This window comes from Psilocybe cubensis, chromosome 11, assembly GCF_017499595.1.
Source record: "Psilocybe cubensis strain MGC-MH-2018 chromosome 11, whole genome shotgun sequence".
In the NCBI taxonomy this organism is placed as follows: Eukaryota; Fungi; Basidiomycota; class Agaricomycetes; order Agaricales; family Agrocybaceae; genus Psilocybe; species Psilocybe cubensis.
In genome coordinates, this window is record NC_063009.1 from 947,868 (window position 1) to 967,396 (window position 19,529).

The 19,529-nt window shown below is 50.3% G+C and overlaps 3 protein-coding genes across 3 annotated transcripts; 1 reads left to right on the forward strand and 2 right to left on the reverse strand.

Moving 5' to 3' along the window:
• Positions 1-54: 54 nt before the first annotated feature.
• JR316_0011466 (DNA polymerase epsilon catalytic subunit A) lies at positions 55-12,144 on the reverse strand (the record flags this gene model as incomplete). Its single annotated transcript, XM_047897121.1, has 13 exons — positions 55-3,524; positions 3,574-3,711; positions 3,765-4,253; positions 4,310-4,557; positions 5,028-5,056; positions 5,110-7,509; positions 7,562-10,021; positions 10,069-10,254; positions 10,304-10,484; positions 10,537-10,853; positions 10,904-11,626; positions 11,676-11,801; positions 11,851-12,144. The coding sequence occupies 13 exons, from the start codon at positions 12,142-12,144 to the stop codon at positions 55-57; spliced, it is 11,061 nt and encodes a 3,686-aa protein (XP_047743530.1).
• Positions 12,145-12,556: 412 nt separating this feature from the next.
• JR316_0011467 (uncharacterized protein) lies at positions 12,557-14,559 on the forward strand (the record flags this gene model as incomplete). Its single annotated transcript, XM_047897122.1, has 6 exons — positions 12,557-12,675; positions 12,736-12,817; positions 12,871-13,275; positions 13,322-13,431; positions 13,485-13,965; positions 14,020-14,559. The coding sequence occupies 6 exons, from the start codon at positions 12,557-12,559 to the stop codon at positions 14,557-14,559; spliced, it is 1,737 nt and encodes a 578-aa protein (XP_047743531.1).
• Positions 14,560-14,948: 389 nt separating this feature from the next.
• JR316_0011468 (Anaphase spindle elongation protein 1) lies at positions 14,949-17,570 on the reverse strand (the record flags this gene model as incomplete). Its single annotated transcript, XM_047897123.1, has 5 exons — positions 14,949-15,797; positions 15,863-16,107; positions 16,166-16,877; positions 16,929-17,141; positions 17,196-17,570. The coding sequence occupies 5 exons, from the start codon at positions 17,568-17,570 to the stop codon at positions 14,949-14,951; spliced, it is 2,394 nt and encodes a 797-aa protein (XP_047743532.1).
• Between the last annotated feature and the right edge of the window lie 1,959 nt (positions 17,571-19,529).

The window sequence follows — 19,529 nt, forward strand, 5'->3', positions numbered from 1 at the left end:
GAATAAATCATATCGAGAATTAAACGAAAGAGTCAATAAATAAATACTTGCTCATCACTCTTCCTCCTCGTCCTCATCTTCCTCTTGGATAGCATGCTTGAACGCAGGTCCTGATCTTCCAGCCGGCAACTGTCTTCTCCCAGTTCGCGAATCAGCAGGCTCGTATCCCGCCTCAGGAATCGGCAACGGAGACGGTCTCTCTGCCGGCGAACTGCCACTGTTACCTCCCCTCGCCCTGCCCACAACAGAGCCACTCGACGTACTGCCCACCACACCCGACGACGACGACGATCCCGACCCTCCCGTTGCAGAACCAGATGCGCCCACGCCTCGATTACCTGTCATACGCTTCGACGCCCGATGTCCCCTCGGTGCAGGCGAGAGTGTAATAGGCTCCATCATCTGCCCGTGGTACCCCATCGACGAGCCACTACTACTAGACATCGAAATCGACGTGCCCATCTGACCCAGCCCACCCGCAAACGCCGGCACATCGTCGTCCTCATCCACCCAGTCGCTCTCGTCGCCCATCGCGCTCGCAAGCACCGTCGCCGCCTGCTTGCCCGAGAACACGTCGCGGATCGACACAGGGTCGTTGGGCGAAATCGACAGCACCTCGACGGGCAGATGCGCCGTGCGCGAGGACCACCCGGGCGGCTCTACCCCCCACGACTTCTTCCAGCTAGAGCGGCTCGCGCTCATCGAACCGCCGCTGCCGCCATACGCCGGACTCGCGAACGGCCCCTGCCTCTTCTGCGCAACGAACGTCATACTCCCATTCCCGCTGCTCACAGGACGTCTATCCTCCGAGCGCCTCGACCGACCAGAAGAAGATTTCACCGGCGTCGTCATCGTCGCAGTTGGCACACCCCCCTCACTCTCAGACGGCTCGTAATATGAATTAGGCCTCGACGAAGGCGGCGAGTGCATCGAGCTCGTCGTAGAGTTGCTCCTGACATGCACCGGCCGCGGCTGCGCTCCACCACCACTGACAGGCGTTATCTGCCTGACCACCCTCGTCGTCGATCCCCCCGAGCCCCCACGGCGATGGTACTTCTGCATCGGCATCGGGCTCGACGTCGACGCGCGCGGATAATGCACCGAGCCCGCCGAGCTCTGCGACGGGCTCTTCCTATGCCGCTCCCGCGTCTGCATCGACACGCTCCGGATCGACGACGGCCGCGACGAGTGCTCGCCCCGCTCCGAGTTGGGCGTGTGGCTCCCGAACGACCGCCGCGCCACCGCCTGCTGCGCGCCGGGGATCTGCGCCTGCGCGGGGGAGTCGAGGACGAGCATCTGCACTGACGGTGTGCCGGAGGACCGCCGCGAGTTGATCGAGCTCGATCGGCGCGAGCTCATCGAAGGCCGCTTCGTCCTGTGCGCGCCTCTTGACCCGAACTTGTTGTTCGAATTTGAGGCGTTGCCCCTCCGGCTCCCCCCCACAGCCCGCGTACCGGCCCCAGCACTCGACTGTCCCGCAGATTCACTACCAGGATTGTGGCCACTTGCATTCGAGTCGGCCGAATCCTTCCTCTTCCCCTTCCTGTCTTCGTTGAACCACAACCTGAACGCCGTCAAAAGGTTCGCCTTGTTCCTGTTCGTGCCGCTGTTTGACTTTGCAGCAGCAGCTGGAGGCGCGCCCATTCCATCAGGCGCCGAGAAATTCGGTGTGCTGTGCGAATGCAGGATCTCTCCTCGCATACCCGGTCCGTTTGCATGCGAAACCGACGTTGCGCTGAGAGCAGCAGCAGGCAACTGGCCCTGTCCGATCGACTCGCGGCCGTCAGCAAGCACCCAAGGGGAGCCCATCTGCTGCGCGGCCACGTCCCGGGACAGCTCGCTAGGCGGCGGCGTCGATGGCGGGTGATCTTTGGACGCCTTGAGCGGCGGCGACTTGGTAAGCTTCGACGACGTCCCGCTCCCATGCGACAGCCGCGACGGCTCTTCCCCACTCCCTCCTCTCCGCTCCCGTTCTCCCTCCCTTGACTTCTCCCGCTCTCTCTCTTTCAACTCCCGCTCCCGCTCCTTCTCGCGCTCCCTCTCCTCCTTTCGCTCCTTCTCCTCCCTGAACGCCTCGGCCGATTTCTTACGCACCAACCCAGCCGCCTCGAGTGCCGTCGTCGCCCGCTGCATGATGCTCACGCTACCAGAGCGCGCCTTGCGCCCTTTCGAGCCCGTATTCGATCCCGATCCCATATCCTTATCCTTCATACTCCCACTGGGCGTCGACGGATGCGACCGTGCCGCGGCAGACGATGACGTCACAGATCCATCGGCCACCGTGGACGACGAAGGCGACAGCAGCGGCGAGCGCGTGGGCGAGCCTATGCGCGGCGGGGTAGCGACCGTCGGCGAGCGCGTAGACGCCATCGTCGGCGTAGGAGGCACCAGTGCGAAGAGCGGCGGCGTGTGCCCGTGCAGCACTGGCGCGGCGAGCGGCATGTGCACTAGCTGGGCGCTGTCTTCCGTCTGCACTCCAGCAGAAGCCTTGCGTGTCCGACTCTTGCTCTTGCTCTTCTTGTCCTTGTCTTTATGCTTCTTTCCGTTGCTCGGCCTCAGCTGTTGGGAGGAGGATTCTTCGCCGGAGAGCGGTTCTGGATCCCCGACGCCTTCCAATAGAGACGCTGTGTCTGCATCTGTGGGAGACACGACCAGCGTCCCATCGGCGTTCTTCACTCTCGTGCTGGTCTCCTCCTTCTTCCGCAGTAACCACCACAGAGATCCAGCCGAGTCGCAGGCATTCGTCAGGACCGAGTGCACAATTTGCGCGGTATCGAAACCCAGCAGCGCAAGCGTGTTCAGCAACTGCCTTTCCGGCGGTGTTGAGAATATCACGGGGGTGCGTGCGCTCAAAAGACTGGCAAAGTCAAGGTCTCGTGCGGCTGGTATGGGCAGTGGCGTCGGAGTCTTTTCGAGCGTGGGCGATGCAGCGCCGCCGGCATCAGACATGATTGACGACACGGACCGGCGTTTCGTGCGCGCTGGCGTTCGGTGTGCTGAAGGCGGGGGTTTGGAACCGGGTCCTGTCCAAGGCAGAGGTGAGGCGGAGTACATCTTGCGCTCTTCTTCTCTCTCCTCTGGCACTGTCGCTGGTTGTCTCTCCCCCGACATCGCAAGCCTGCTAGACAGACTTTCCAGATCAGAAGTGGATTGTTTCCGAATCGTCATGTCACTTGGGTGTCTATGTATTTTTGTCGAAGTATTATTGTCTGAGCTCTCGAATGGATCGTGCACTGATTCATCGGGGGTGGTAGGTGTAGACGATCCCAAGTCGGGTTGTTTAATCAAAGGAGAGAGTGATTCTTGCGTCGATGCCTCCGAAGAATCAGGTGCAGTGCTACTTTCAGAATCGCGGCGAGGTGAGGGCGGCCGTGTCAATGGCATGGGTGGAACGGCTGACAAGGGGGATTCGAGTTCATAAGTGAGCGTCCGTGCTGTAAACCATGGATGTGCTAGTATTTGCGGGATGGATATCCGTTTTGTCACATCTTTGGTAAGAATACTTTTGATAAGATCGCGGGATTCTTGGAATAAAAGTCAGTATACGACCGACAGTCAATGTGGTCCACGCACCAATAGATAACCAATTAGGATCTTCAAAATCCCCTTGTATGATTTTAGAGCGCATTACGTCCTCGTCATCGTCATCGAAAGGTAGTGTTCCAGTGAGCAAGCAATACAAAATAATACCTAGTGACCATACATCAACCTCTGAGAGCGCATAGTCAGGCACCAGGAAAGACGAAATGCCAAGACACACTCACCTGGTCCTTCGTACCGCTTCCCCTGCAACATTTCAGGCGAGGCGTATCCCGTCGTCCCACAGAAGGTGTCCATAAGTATTCCACGATCAAACTCTCTCGTAAATCCGAAATCTCCAAGCTTGACTCGACATCGCTCATCCAGCAGCACGTTCTCCAATTTCAGGTCCCGATGCACGACGTTGTTATCATGCAGGTACGCAACGGCGAGACACAGCTGACCAAAGATAACCCTCGTCTCGTCCTCCGACAGCCGGCCCTTTTCGACGAGGTAGTCGAAAAGCTCGCCGCCGCAGCAGAGCTCTGTGACGATCCAGATGTGGGATTCTGTCGCAATGACCTCATACATCTGGGTGATGTGCGGGTGGTGCAGCTGGCGGTGGTGGTGGATTTCGCGCGTCAGGGAGGCGGACATGGCCTTTGGAATTTGCTTGATGGCAACCCGGGTGGATGTCAGCCGGTGCGTGCCAATTCTGACCTTGCCATAGGCTCCTGCATCACTTTAGATGAGCATTCCAGCTGCCATAACAGGTTTGGATAATGCGAACCTTCTCCAATCACCTTTCCCAAGGTGTAGTTTCCGACAACGCGAACCTTGGACGATGACAGCTCCTTCCCCAGTTCATTGTAGGCGTTAGCTAGTTGTGCTTTGTGGTTTTGGCTCAAGGATGCAGATTGTTTGTGGCCATGAGTTGGAGGCATAGCAGCATTAATAATGAATGTAAGAGGTCCAAAGACCGGTGTAATGTCGTCTAGAAAGTTGTAATGGTTCTTGTGGTGGTGGTAGGTATTCAAACTTGATATCTCGGTTACAATGTCAGAAATGTACTATCATGTGATCCAAATGTTGTGATCACCCAAATCTCCGCGTTTAACACGGTCACCTTTCAGGGTCAATATAACTTGGAATAGAGAACCTTGTTATTAGTCTACAGCTTTATGTTTCACAACTTGACGACAGCAATGGCGTAAGTACGACACGTATACGTTACCACAAGCGAGGGAGAACTGCGGTGACATTGCCGCCGTGCAGAGGCGCTTCATTGAATGAACTGTTTATGTGCTGGCACATAACCAGCTATTTCTCAACCTGGGCTCGGTGGCACGCAAGTTTAGAAGCACTGTCCCCGTAGTTCAAACCGTCGTATAAATGTGAGTATATCCATTGAAGTCCAGATTGAATATAAATTAGTAATGTACAACAGTATGGTATCCCGGTTCATAATTACAACATATAATTACAGAAAGCTTATGTCCGACTTCTACCAGTTAGCGAGCAACGCTTGTCCACATTCCTGCGAACCAATAGTGAGCCACAAATGCCAGACATCAGACATAAAAGACGTACCTTTAATCTAGGTAAATTATACTCTCTGGCGACATTGACAATTGTCCTCAATTTCCTACGGGCATCCGCTTTGTTCATAGTGAACTGATAAGCACCCGAGCACTTGCAATATTTCGATACATTGTCGGACTGTATCTGCTGGCACTTGACACATCTCAGGTCCTGCTGGGCAAACGCCTTTTCCAACCCTCTCGTCATGTCGATCAGCGCAAACTCAATGGCTGTGCGGTCGTACTCGCCCCCGCATTGATTACACAACCACTTCGGGTTGACCTCGACGTTGTCTGGAAGCAGTTCGGGGTCTCGACAAAAGTCAAAGTCGTGCAGGTAATCACAGTGTCGGCAAGGAACATTTGCCAGTTTTAGAGGTTCGCAAGGATTACGGAACGTCGCCTCGCCCGCAAATTCACGTACATTGACTAGATCCAGCAAATTTCGCTTCATCAGCCCAACCTCCACTTGATACTCCTTTGCAAGGGAAAACACCGCACAGGTGAATTTCACGAATTCAAGTGGAGGGTTGTTGAAATTCAGATAAGAACCAGGAAGAGTGGGAAACATGAAAGGGGTGCGGTCTGCGTCATCGTCATTCATAACGTATTCGTATCGACTGCGAATGCTCTCCGTGACTTTGAGCATTTTCCTCGTCAGCCGCTTAGAGATGAACTCCAGAATAGACTCCATCTCGGTCGCCTTGGCCGTGTCTCGCTGAGTGCTGTCCGGTTCCCCATTTTGCAATTCCCTCAACGGCTTCCTTGCAATCTTGTTCAACTTTTGCCTGATTTTGAAGAGTTCCACAATAAAGTATTGGATGACACTGCCGAAATCATCCTGGATGGCAGGTGGCAAAAATAGCTGAATATTCCATCTCAACTCCATACACAACTCTTCAGGAGGTTCGATAGCCAGAGGATTTTCGCAGACGATTCCACCCATGTTCGCCGAGTCCATAAAAACCAAAAGGTCGTAGAACCTATCGGTTTGCAGATAGATATGCTGGAATAATTCGTGGCTTGTAACCGCCGTCGTGATATATGTTGCATATGCATGAGCCGTTCCAGGTGGTTTCGAGGTCGCTAACAAGATGCTTCCGAAGTCGGCATGTATAACCTGAGACCCTAGTCTCTTGAATTCCGCTAGGAGCTGAATGAATGTCTTTCGCATGAGACCGTGGATGAATCGGTGGATGCTGGGATCATACAGCTGCGACCCTGACGAGCTTATCCACCTCCAGAAATGATCGATTGTAAGTGTGGCCGGACTATTGGTGCTATCATGGATTTTGTCCAACAACCAAGTCTTCACCATAGCTTTCAGTACCGCGAAGGTTTGCGTTGAAAGCTGCGACTCGCCCAAAGTCAAGTCCCTTTGCGTTTCACCATTCGCCCCATATTCGTTGATCATATGTGATGTTGAATCGAACGCAGTCGCTCCTCCACTTCCTTCGAGCTCATTGACCAACACAGATTGTAGCACAGAGTTGACAGCGAGATTGCGCACAGTGATTTCGAGACAAACATTCGAATATACGCCTGCCGCCTGGAATTCAGTCTTGGGTAATGGTTCTGTCTGCCGTCTGTCATTTTCGATCCCGCCGAGGTCAGGCCAGTCGCCAGGAGACCACCAGAGAACCATATCCTGTTGCACGAGGCGCCTGGCGAAGCTGATGTCTGCTAGAATAAGTGGCTGGTCACCCTCAATATGTCCAATTGGAACATCATAGTAATCGGCAAGGGCGGCCATCCTGTCGATGAAATCTCCAAGAGATAGGTAGCGACTAAACATCTTTTGACCGACATGGGACTGCCACGGGAAAACATCCAAGGAATGCGCGCCTTTTGCCTGCGACATGGCGATGATCGGGAATTTGACCAACTTTGGCATCCACCTCTCGAAGTATGACACATCCTTACTGGAGGAAAGAACGATTGTATACGACTTGTCTTCCAACAGACCTAGCTCCCGCGAAACGGCCTTGAGGGCAGTCGTATCGGATGAATGATACGAATGAGAGAAATCGACAGTTGCAGGGTACACGACTGAATCGCCAGTGCCGTACGTCTGGACCTTCTTCTGAAGGTACGTCACATATTGCTCGGATAGGCGAGAAATGCCTTGACGGCGACTCGCAGGATCTACGAGGAAGATTTTGGCGATCCCGTTGGGTTGGAATAGAGCGAACAAGTGTAACACGCCGTTGGAAGAACTGGCATGGTATAAGAAAAGATATTTTCCAGACTTTCCGCCCTTGAGATACCGATCGCGAGAGGAAGATGTCAAGCATCGATCCAGCTGGTTAAGATCGAAACCGACTTGCTGGGCTCTGGTCAGCGTCAAGGTCTGATCGTCGAGTGCACACGTCTTCCCAAGTTTGATCAAGCCACGAAGAACAAGAGGAACCTCAAAGATAGTTCAGTATAATTAAAATGATTTACACAATGTGTTAACTTACCTGTAGCTCATAAACACCGTCAACATTGGGATCATTGGTGATATCGATGAAATGTTCCTGAATCTCCTGGTAAACCTCCTCGCGAACCACGATCTTGTACAAATTCGTGCATGGACTATCTCTGGGCAGGTTCTTTGCAACCTTGGTGCAGGTATAGAACTCCGTCTGGAATAGACCTTCCACCGGCTTCTTGAGGTGGATATAAAACTCGCGGGGTATACGTAGAGGGACCGAAATCAGCTCCGAATCAATGGACAGCCACAGGATAAACCGCCCAGGGATTTTGCTTTCCCGAATTTGGACAATGTCCCAGCGATGACTTGTCTGCGCACGCGTCGACTTGAACATGGATGGCACGATTGCTGAAGCTGACCCGCCGCCCCACCGTGCTTCTCGTCTCTTCTTCCATCTCGGCCGCATAGCTCGAATCCACGCAGAATAATTTTGATTTGGATCAGGCAGCGGACCGTCGTCTACTTCTGGTTCAGGAGTAATTTCACGAACTGTGGATCGCTCAGTGACAACGAGGCGTTTTCGGCCTGGATTTTCTGAGACGACGTCTTCAATATCGACTGGTTGTGTCTCTTCATCATCTCCGTTTCCTTTCTGCCTAAAAAAGTCTGTCACTTTGTTCTGTTTGAACTTGTCTACGGCTCCAGCCACTCGACGATGTAGCCAATCCGGATGGCGAACGCGGGGAACAGGATTCGAAACCTTCTGCATCGCCGCCGGGATCGTAATCAATTTCTGGATGACGGAGCCCAACCGCTCAATGTAGTAGTCCCAGTCCAAAATTGACCGAAGATCAAAGTTGACCAAACTACTGTCCTTGAGCCATCGGCGTAGATACGTGCGTTTGACGCTCTCCTCAGCAGAGAAAATGGCGACAGGCACAGCGCGCTCTGTGACAGGTGCGCCTATCGGTTTCGCAGAGATGATGAATTTACATGCCAACCCTTTATCTTTCACCATCTGATCGCCCAAGAACTCTGCCAGGCGTTTGGCCGTGCTGATCGATGTCGACTTTTGACCTCCATACTCGGCCAGTGTTCGAGACATACTCCTGTTCTCGGCAATAAGGTCGACCAATTCTTCATCGCTCAAGTTTTCTGCTTTCGAAAAAAGAACGTCCAACCACTGATCAGCTACTTCTGCTACAGCGGAGTAACATTCCTGAGTGGTTGTTCCAAGCAAAAACTTCTCGAAAATGGCGGATTGGAAAATCTTGATGAGTTGTAGTTCTCCGCGACGTTTGACCTCGAATCCTTTCAGCTCAGCAAGCGACCCGTCGTCATTGAACACCGCGTAACGTTTCTTGAGTAATTTATCTTCCTCCTTTGACGAGGGCAAAATCATGGCTCTGTAGGGACCATCCAATTCAAAGAAAATAGAGTTTTCGCTGTGCACGACGTATTCTCCGGTCTCCTTGTCAAGGTCATGGTACTGATGGTTCGTGAACTTGTCGTACACCAAATGATTTAGCATGGTGCAAGGATACGAAAATCCAATCGATTTGCCATTCTTGAGCTTGAATTTGAAGTTCTCCGGGAAAACGCCAGGTAACATGCACCAAATTCCGTCAGTATCCAACTCTAACGGCCGTCCGATCTGCTCCACCAACGCTCGAGCCATCTGGATAATCGTAGCGCCTGTCAAACAAGTAATACCTGCCATCTCCATCGAATGCCATCGTGCACCTTTACGCATGACATATCCGTAAAAAGAGTTCAGAATACATTTATGCGCAAGTTGTAGCGAGTCATACAGCACGATCATCTTCTTCGCCTCGTCGATCTCTCCGATGGACTTCCCTTCGCTGATGACTGAGTCGAGATTCTTCTTCCAGGCCTTATGAAGACCCTTGTACTCGTATCGCCGATCTCTGAAACGTCGCACGGTATCGACGTAGAAAGGGTTCTCTCGCTGGCAAACGATGGACTCTCTGGTTTCGACTTTGGTGTCCTTCGTCTTCTTATACACCTTGCGGGAATAGTCGCCCAGGCGCTTGTGCAAGAGCGCGGTCTGCTCAGAGGCAGTCAAATCCGTAAATCGCCTCGTTTGTCCTCCAGGACGCTTCGGAGGAAACGTCTCCTGGTTCAAAGCGTGTTTGATCATGTTAAACTCGTCCCGGTGTGCAGGGAAAAACTCTCCTCTCCAAGCCCAGTTCAGTCTGCGATCGCACGTCTTCCCAGGCCGGTTATAGTCGCACACAGCGCACACAGACTCGTCGACCATGGAATCTGGTTGCAGTCGATTTGACAACATGATATTGGGGTACATGGCCGCGACGTCGAGATGGTAAATGAGTGGATTGTCAGTGCGTTTCGGGTTATCGCGCATGACTTCAAGAGCAGCTGTAATTTCGGCTTTGACTTCGTCGTAGTTGGTAACTTCGTCTAGAGATGATTTCGATTCTTGCGTGATACAGAATTTTAGGGCAGCATCCAGATCGTTTATGAGCTAAGAGAAATTAATAAAGAACACAGCAAGACAAGTATAAATCTTACCTGTTGAACAGCGGATGGCACAATCTTAAAATCTGTAGGTATGTCGCTCCTAAAGACACCGGCCTCTAATGCTTCTACATGTCCACCAACGTACGTTTCCGACGCCAGCAAATGTCCGTCGTACATGTTCCCTTGAGCATCCTCGTGTCTGTTTGGCATTATAATGTGCCCACGATAAGCTTCAACCTAAAATCATCGTCAAAGAAAAGGCTGGGAAAATCTTGAATGACCTTACCATCAGAAGTGTTTCGCAAAGGGTTCCACTTCCCTTGCGCAGGACCTCGTCAGGATTGAGAGGAATAATGTTACATAGAGAGAAGACGAATGGATGGACATATTTCATGTACAGGTAGTAAGTCGCAACGGCATCGGACACTGAGTACTGAGCAAGAACTTGAGGTTGTTCAATAGCGTATCTGAACTTGGAGTAAGCAATCGAGTTACTATCGCATAAAATGGACAGCTTACGGAGTCATTAATTCAGGATCAAGTTCGATAGGGTTGTACCCCAGTTTTGCGGTTGTTACTGCTTTCAAACCTTGGCTTCCCTGGGGAAGGTAGGAATCGCGTTTCACCCACCGGAAACAATCCATATGGACACATGTGCGGCTCTTGTATTCATCTTCCAAATCCTTTGCAAATCCTATTTCTTGAAACATGTCGATGCCATTAACCTGGGCACGAGCGTCGAGGAAAGGGAAATCAAAGAAATCGCCGTTGTATGTAGCCATAACGGTAGGCTTGACGTCTTGAATGTGTGAAAAGAAACGTTTAATCGTAGCTGCCTAAAAAATTTGGTTAATACAGGTAACAGAATGAAAGAAAAAGTGCACACTTCGTCTGGTTCATTGAAAATGATGAATGGTCCCTCATACCCATCCTTGGGAGTGTACTCGAAATCTTCAATGTCCTCGCTGACAATTTCGCGGTTGGTGATTAAGTACCCTTGGCCATCCACCATATACGAAATCATCATAACCTGGTCGATGGCTTGGTCGGGAAATTTGAGCGGCAATTTTGTAGTCTCTATATCGAAGGCCATAACCACGGGGTCGGCACGCTTCACTCGCTCATGATTCAGGCTGAACGAAGGTTGTCCCTCGGTAAACGTAACAGAATACCATAGCCCAACCCGAACCTCATTATCGATAGCAACACGCAAGTAGTATGGTACGTCATACTCTCGCACGTCGATAATGCATTCTCGAGGGTCCTGGTCTCGATGAGTGGCAGGTTTCCTGGATGGTCCTCCAAATACCCCTTCCATGTCATCCTCGAACGCGATATCCATGCTGGCATCGGTAGTTGCGCGGATGACTTCAGCATAAGCATCAACAGCGTCGCGTTTGGCACCATTGGCTAGAGCCAACGGAACAATGTCGCGTCTAACAGTGAGCAGATCGGAAATGTTGCGAAAACACAGCTGAAGATATAGGCGACGATGGCCCATGAGATGGTTGGGCAATTTGAGGTCCTCCTTTTTGTCACGAACTATCCGGCAAATTAATCCTTCGTACTGTTTGTTCAGCCACTCTTCTATCATAGTTTCTGTACCCGTCTGAGCCAAGACATCAGCCACAAGTAAAAGTAGACGCGTATAAATTGACCTTGCATGCAATGTAAAAGTATGGTTCGTATTGCAGTGTACATTTAAACATTCCACCGTCGTCTTGAATGAAGTAGAAATCAACCGCTGCTCTTCCTGACGGCCAGTCTGGATCTTTGACTAATGTCTGTTACTTTCTTGAGTAGGGCCTTTCAGCAACAAAAGTACAGACTCACTGGATGCATATTAATCAGCCATCCTTCCTTCTTGAGCCCTTGGTCTACCCTTGCAAATCCCAGTTTCTCGTCAATCTCGTCATTTTGTGCAGCTTTTTCGAACTTCTCCGCGAGCTGTGTTCCGTCGTCTTCGCGAACAGCTTGAACGGTTTCACCACTAGCAGCCTTCCCACCACGGCCTCGACCACGTCCTCCCCTCCAAGAACTACCTCCGCGAAATCCTCCAGAGCGAAAAGAGCCCCGTCCACCTCTTCCGCGAGACGAGGTGAGCCCAAAGGTGCCTCCTCTGGCCATACCTAGAATATTTCTGGCACAGCTCAAGCTCGGCGAGTCGTGGTTTTAGAGGAAAAAGTATATTGTCACGCAACGCGTCCTGTCACGCGCATTATGAATATGGTCACGGTTGGGCTTCTCTCTTCCCAACCACTTTCTCATGGCGATACACGCAGTCTCTGGCTAGTACTAGTCTGAATCTCTTCAAATTGAAGGCCGGTACGCTTGAGCACCCGCGCGTCTCACAACAGTGCGCGCCTATAACAGAAATATACTCTAATTGGGAATTTCTTTGCTGATGCCCTCGCCCCTTTTTAAAGTCGGCATACTGACTCCGAATCCGTTAACCTTTCGCCCGGTGCTATTTACTTACAAGTATCAACGCGTTACCCATTATGCTTGCCTGACCTTCTCCACAAAAACTCACAAATCTATGCTGCCAGGATTCGGGCTCCCTGTCAATCACGTTCCTCAAAAAGGGGACCCTGAATATATCGATGACCTGTATTGCAGTGCTTTGAGTCCTGGCAATTTATACCACGGCTTTATAAAGTACGTCCCTTGTCATTAGGAATTAGGAGCCGTCAGAGATCTCATAAATATCTCTCCCAGTCAACGACTCACAACCTTACGCGAGTTTACCATGATGCAGTTAATGAACACCATCACAGACAAACCTGGTTGGCAAATCAAGGTGCCTTATGTCTGAGAACATATGCGAAGGACAGAACTTCATCTACTCATCAGGTGTATGACCCAAAAATCTCCTACAAGTGGAAGGAAGAAGCCCTTTCATCGGGGAAGGATATATCCTCGAAAATGGTCGACTGGTGCATTGACGAACTTCGTTACAAAGCCTCTTTGATTCCGGATTCTGCGCCCCATCCACCTCCTATAGTTGTTTATAACGGCGACGTAGTCAAGTCAGATTATGCCGTGTCACCTGAACTCAAAATCGAGCTTCAAAATGCAGTGAAAGCCTTCGAAGATAAGATCCCAGAACACCTGAAAGACTGGCACCCTGACTCCGATGAGAAGGTGCTCGACCTTGTCCACCCATCGCTCTACCCACTTGTGTATGGTCTCACGCGCGTGCTCCCCGATGGCCAAATAACGACTCTAGACGATTGCATCCAACGCAGCGGACAAGGTGTAATTGCTCCAGTTCCAACTAAAAATTGATACCTCAGATTCACAGTCTAAGAGTATAGACAATCCCCGAGGAATCTTCGGCCCATATCGAAGTCCTTACAGTGCGAAATTCCAATGGCTACCTTGCGAGGTCGATATTTCAGGAGAAGAAGCAAGGTATACATTTTAACGCTTTCCAATCATGCTTTTGATAATTAGTATCTTTCAAGGATAACATCCTATATCAATAACCTCCACCCTCAAGAAGACAAACCTCTGTACAAACTTATATCCAAATTGATAACCGTTTCCATTCCCCTGTGGAATCTGACTATGGCCCCTCTACGGAAAGGCGGTTGGGGAGGTTCGCTATTCCTTCACTCACCTCGCATCCATTATAACAAGGTTGTTTATGACCCTGACCCTGCAAACTGGCCCGAGCAAGAAGGCCCTCAGCCTGATCATGAGGAAGGCGAAGACAGAGACGATGACATGTACCTCCAAAGAAGACAAGCATGGATTGAAAGTACACGACGAATTGTATTGCCTGAGCCTGGTGTCTTCAAACCTCTGCCATCGCCCCCGCCGTTTAGCCTTAAAGATAAATACGGAGCTCGAGGTCTCCAGGTCATCGTCAAACTAGCCAATATTGAACTGACACCCGATAAGCCAGAATATAATGGCGGATCATGGCATATCGAAGGTCAAATGGTACGCCTTGTTTTACTATACACACCGTTTTGATATTAAAAAGAGCTTATCTAGAACGAGCACATAGTTGCAACTTCAATTTATTACTATTCTTCCTCTAATATCACCACTTCATCCCTCTCCTTTAGGCAGCAATGTTGGTCCAACATCGATTATGACATTGACTACCCTGTCGGAAGTGACTACGAGTGGCTCCTCGACATATTTGGCTGTGAGCGAAATGAACCTACAGTCCAATTCGTAGGCTCAGTAATGACACCAGAAGGTCGCCTCCTCACATTCCCGAATATACTCCAACACCGTGTCGAACCTTTCAAGCTCGAAGACCCGACCAAACCGGGGCACCGCAAAATTGTCGCTCTTTTCCTGGTCGACCCAAACATCAAAATTATTAGCACCGCAAATGTCCCATGTCAAAGGGCGGATTGGGTTTTGAATGCAGACTCGTCGAGTGCTAGATCAGAAGATGGATTTCCTATCACTGAGGACGCAGCGAAAGATCTTAAGCTGGAGCTTATGGAGGAGCGAAAAGAGTTTGCGGTAAACCATGGAATAGCGTTCGAGGCAATGACAATTTCTCTCTGCGAACACTAACATGTAATATTGGTGACCTTTGTTTATCAACTGGCAGATAAATTATTCAGTAAATCGATACCGATATATGTTTCCAGAGGTGGCTACTTTGGGCTGCTGTGTCATGTAATTATGCAGTATTCATAATACAAGGAAGATCGTCATAATAATAGTGTACAAGTGATGATGACATTCATATCCATGGCGAGTATCAATCGCTATAGACGCGAAACGTGAAATGGAACACATAAAGAAAGGTGAATGTTTGTAACAAAACCAGAACTCAAAATAAAAAGGATCAAAATGACAGCAAACGAAAAAAAAGAAAGATGCGGGGTCGTCGTATATCAGCTTGGCTCAGCCTCGAAAAGTTACAAGTGGAAAGAAGAGGAGAGAAAGAAATCCAGCGCTCAATATTCTTCGTCCTCATTAACGGTATACCCTCCACCCCATCTCTTCGTTCCATGGCCAACAGCCACAGGGATATCCACGACGTCCACGCTCGGTCTTGGCTTGAAACTCTCCCTCCTGGCCCTTGTCGACTTCTTCGCTATCCCTCCCGCCCCTGCCACACTGCCAGCCTTGCCGTACCCGCCAGCTGCCGCTCCTCCGCTCGCCGTCCTCCCACCACTTCCATAACCCATCACCGACGCGCTCCGCACGCCCATGCTCCCAGGTGCATATGCACTAGCGCCATAGATTACACTTGTCGGCACGCGTCCATGGCCCAGCGCATGCTGCGCCGTCCCTGGTTTCGGCTGCACCATCCCCAAAGTCAACCCGGCCGGTCTAGGCAGACCGGACCCAACACCCCCACTTAGACTCTTACTCGGAATCTTGGTGGGCGACGAGGACCGCAGATGGCCGTTGCTGTTGCTATTACTATTCGAGGTGTTGACACCGCGATGCGTACCCAGAGGCGCGCGCACACCGTAGACAGGCGTGCTCGCCGCGTGCTCTCCGACGCGCTGCCGCTTGCTTGGCACGCTTTGGCTTCCATTTCCGGCTTGCTCGCGCGTCCGCACTGCGGGTGTCACTACACCTGTCTTGGTTCCGGGAACGTAGCCAGAAGAACCTGTGGGGGTTGTGGCACGGGCAGGGACTGAACCGGCTCGTGATGAGGGTTTGCGTTTGTTTTCTTGATCAGCAGCGCTGACGCTCTCCATAAGTAGCTGCAAGAAGCTCTCGCCATGAACAAGGAATGGACGCCCGGCGTCCTCTTCCCAAGCAGGTATTGACACCAGTAAGTCTTGCTCAAGCTGAATGATGAATTAAAGTTGTCAGTCGGACATGATAAAGAGAAAAATGCACTTTGAAGACTTACGCGAGGCTTTTCTTTCTGTACCCTCTTCCTCATCTTTTCCTCTCGGAGAAGACGACCAGGGTCGCGTGGTCCACGACCTGTTAGTCTTGTCTGATCAGAGGCGGCATTCGCCAGCTCTTTCTCCTCCTCGCAGATCTCAAAATATTTCTTGATAGCGGCCAATAATGGAGCTTTATTTCTCCTTTCCTCCTTCAGTCGTTTGATCTCGTCTTCATGCAGAGTCAAGAGTTGTTCAGTATACTCGTCTAGACAAAAGTATCAGTGCTCAGGGTATGTTTGAAGCACAAACAAAAGATTACCCACCATCAGCGAAAGGCGGGAAGTCAGCTCGCTCCTCTTCCCCAATCATTAAATCATCCCACAGTCGGACGATCTCCTCTCTCGCACTAGCAACAAATGTGCCCATCCTTTCTCTCTTCAGCTCCAACATCCTCTCAAGCTCGTCCTCGTACTCTTGCACCGTCTCTTCCGTACTGCCCCTGTGAGCCTCGACAAAGTTATCCATGTCTTCTTCGGACACACCCAACCGTCTCCATAGGCCCTCTAATTGGTCATACATTGTCTGGATATGGGCTTCGCGACGGCGTTTGATTTCCTCAAGTGACGCATGCAAAGTAGCAGCCCAGCTTAAAAGACCCGGTGTTGGGTCGACGCCATCGAGACCGACAGGTACAGACTGAGATTGAGGCAGATTCTCTGCCTCTGCCTCCTCGATGCGCGCGACGAAATTTGAGAAAATTCTTTGATATTCATATTCCGGCACAGATCCGACATCTTCACGGAATAGTATATTTGTTGAGGTTGACCTGGACATTGGTGTAGGTGTCGAAGTAAGGAAGGGATCAGACGATGAAACTTTTGTTGAGGATGAAGAAGCGAGTGATTGAGTAAAAGTACTGGTAGTCTGAGCAGGCGATGCTTCCAGTTCATCGGTAGCTGGAGGCACAATCCCGAGTTCGGTATACAACCAGTCGATTTGTACGAATGTGGCCGAAAGTTGGTTTAACCGTTTAAGCTAAAGAGATTGGTTTGAATAGAATTTTACACCAGACACAAGGCCACTTACCACTTCTGCTTTCCCTCGAACCAGCTCTTTCTCAAGTTTCATGAACCTCTCCGGAGTGACATCCCGATTGGCACCGGCGTCATACGCGCTCTCCCCAGCGGCGACGGTTGGTTCAATTATATCTTGTGCAAAGTAATCAGGACCAAGAGTCCGAGACAATGCATTCAGGCGATTTGTCAGCGTGTTCAACTGCTCGACTTTGGTGTGATAGAGCTAAATATTTCTCTTCGTGAGGCCTCGTCGCGAAGGAGATCGAGTGGCACTCACCTGTCGCAGTTTTTCTTGATACTCTGATATTAGCTCAAACCTCCTCGGTAGAGCTTGCTCCTTCCTTAGCTCGCCTAGACTGCTTCCAGTAGCCTTGATGTTCCCTCCCAGGGCCTTGGTATACCTAATGCACTCATTCTCCAACCCATCGCATTTGGCCATCCACTCATCCACCTCCTTCCTCCTTCGATCTATCCGTAGTTCGACACCATCTACAAGCTGTTGTTGTAGCGCTCTTAGCTCGTCTTCTAGTGCTGATTCAGGCAGTCCCAGTTGGGCATGGAGGGTTGGAAGCAGCTGAGTCTGCGATAGAAGATGGCTATGCAGAGAGTTGAGCAACGACGTCAAGGTCGTCGCCGTTGACGGCGTCGACATGTTTGTTGGAAATGAGCTGGGTTTCGCTATAATAAACGAGGGGTGGGAAGGGAATAATCGGTCAGACCTGCGTCGACGTTGTCCAAGTTCAAGTTGAAATTCGCGATCAACGACAGCCGCGTGCCAGTTTCAACATAGCACGTGACCGTACCACACGATGACATAATCCAGGGCAGTGGACCATCAAACTGGTGGTAAGGAAGGAGACAAGACGCACATTTGGCTACCAGCACCGCGAGCGGGCGTCCTTTCTCTTCCTGTGCTCCTTCAACTATTGGCTTGTTTTCCACACTCTTTCACTTTCTCACTGGTGCCTTCGTATGGACTGAGTATGGATGTGTTCATATGGACAGAGTATGGATATCAAAGATTGCAACACCAATCAGTTTGATATGTTGTGTGTCTGACGGCGAAACTGTGGGCGTAATTATCCAGGACCAGATAAATCAGCAACAGGTGTGTGCCATTATTTCCATATTATTGTTCTTGAACTTTTTTTCGCTGGTCAATCGCCTGATTAGTCGCGAGTTGCGACTGCCTACCCACCTACTTACACGACGCCCCATTTTCTCTATATCCAGTATATCAACTATCTCCCAAGCCCTATTATTGAATTTCATGAGCAATCGTGAGGTAGCACGTCCGACAGCATTTTCCTTCAACCAACACCTACCATATGGAACTGAAACGGAAACGAAACACTTCATTTCTTTCTCCCCAGCGCGCAGAGACGAATCTGACATTTTGATTCCTGTGCTCCCGCTTGCTCCGGAGTCCACATCAACAATGATCCATCATCCATCCTCTCAAATAAAATAGAACAGCCACGGATCCAGCATGACGTCAAACCGATCCTGCTATCCGTTGCTTTTGCCATATCCCTGCCATCCATTTAATCGAAGCTTCACACTACAACCGATATGTTATGAGCGTTATCTATGAGGACCAATTGACGAAAGCAATTCATGATGTACGTATACTTAGCAAATGCAGCGTCACCATTAACACGAGTAAAAAAAGCAGGCAGAGATGAAAATATCTGGGAAGCCGTGTACCCGTTCGTTTCACGTCTCATCCAACTCCTTCTTGATGCACTAGAACCATTGCAGGTGGAACCAATTGTGATAACTCTGGGATATCATTACTCCTCGCCCGATTGGGGATCGTTTTCACTACTGCAAGGATATTATCAATAATTGCCCGTGGGCCGCAGCAAGAGTTAACCGCCGCTTTAACTATTAGTGTCCCACCAGTAGCGGCTCACTAGATTATGATCCTAATGTCTGGCGGCTCCGGGACTTGAGCCGAGATCAGGGCGCAGAGCTGACACAATTTATTATCTGCCCTGATCATGAATTCCATGATCTTGATGCAAAGCACCACAGCAAACCAAAGCATCAGTGATACCAGAACATTGACGGAAAATCGACGACGCGCTGCATGTGGACCATATTATGATACAGGAGTGGATTTACGGGTACTACGGGCTCAGGTCGTGCGGGTATACAGCTCATGACCTTCAATTCTGCATCAACTCACTATCGACGGTTCAATTCTGACATGCTAGTCGGACGCTAAGCACTTCATAAACTTCCATCGTTGTGGTCACTATTTAATCTTCTCTCCAAAGAGTGCGCGAACAACAGTACTTCGGTACAATGAATATGTTGTATGGGGAAAGGTATGGTCCAAGGATGGACTTTTAAGCTTTTAATCAATTTTTGGTTATGTTTAAATTAAAAGATGGTGGCTCACAGAAAACATTATTTGTGGCTCTAGTTCCATGATTTAGATCATTGTAAAGTGATCCATTGAATTCCTCTCGGACACATATATACCCTACTTCACTTTTAAAGGATCGACTTTAGATCATCCTCAAATCAACCATGCCACCTAACGTTCATCCTCCACCCAACGGATCTATGACCACAATCAATATGATGGATCGCATTCTTCTCG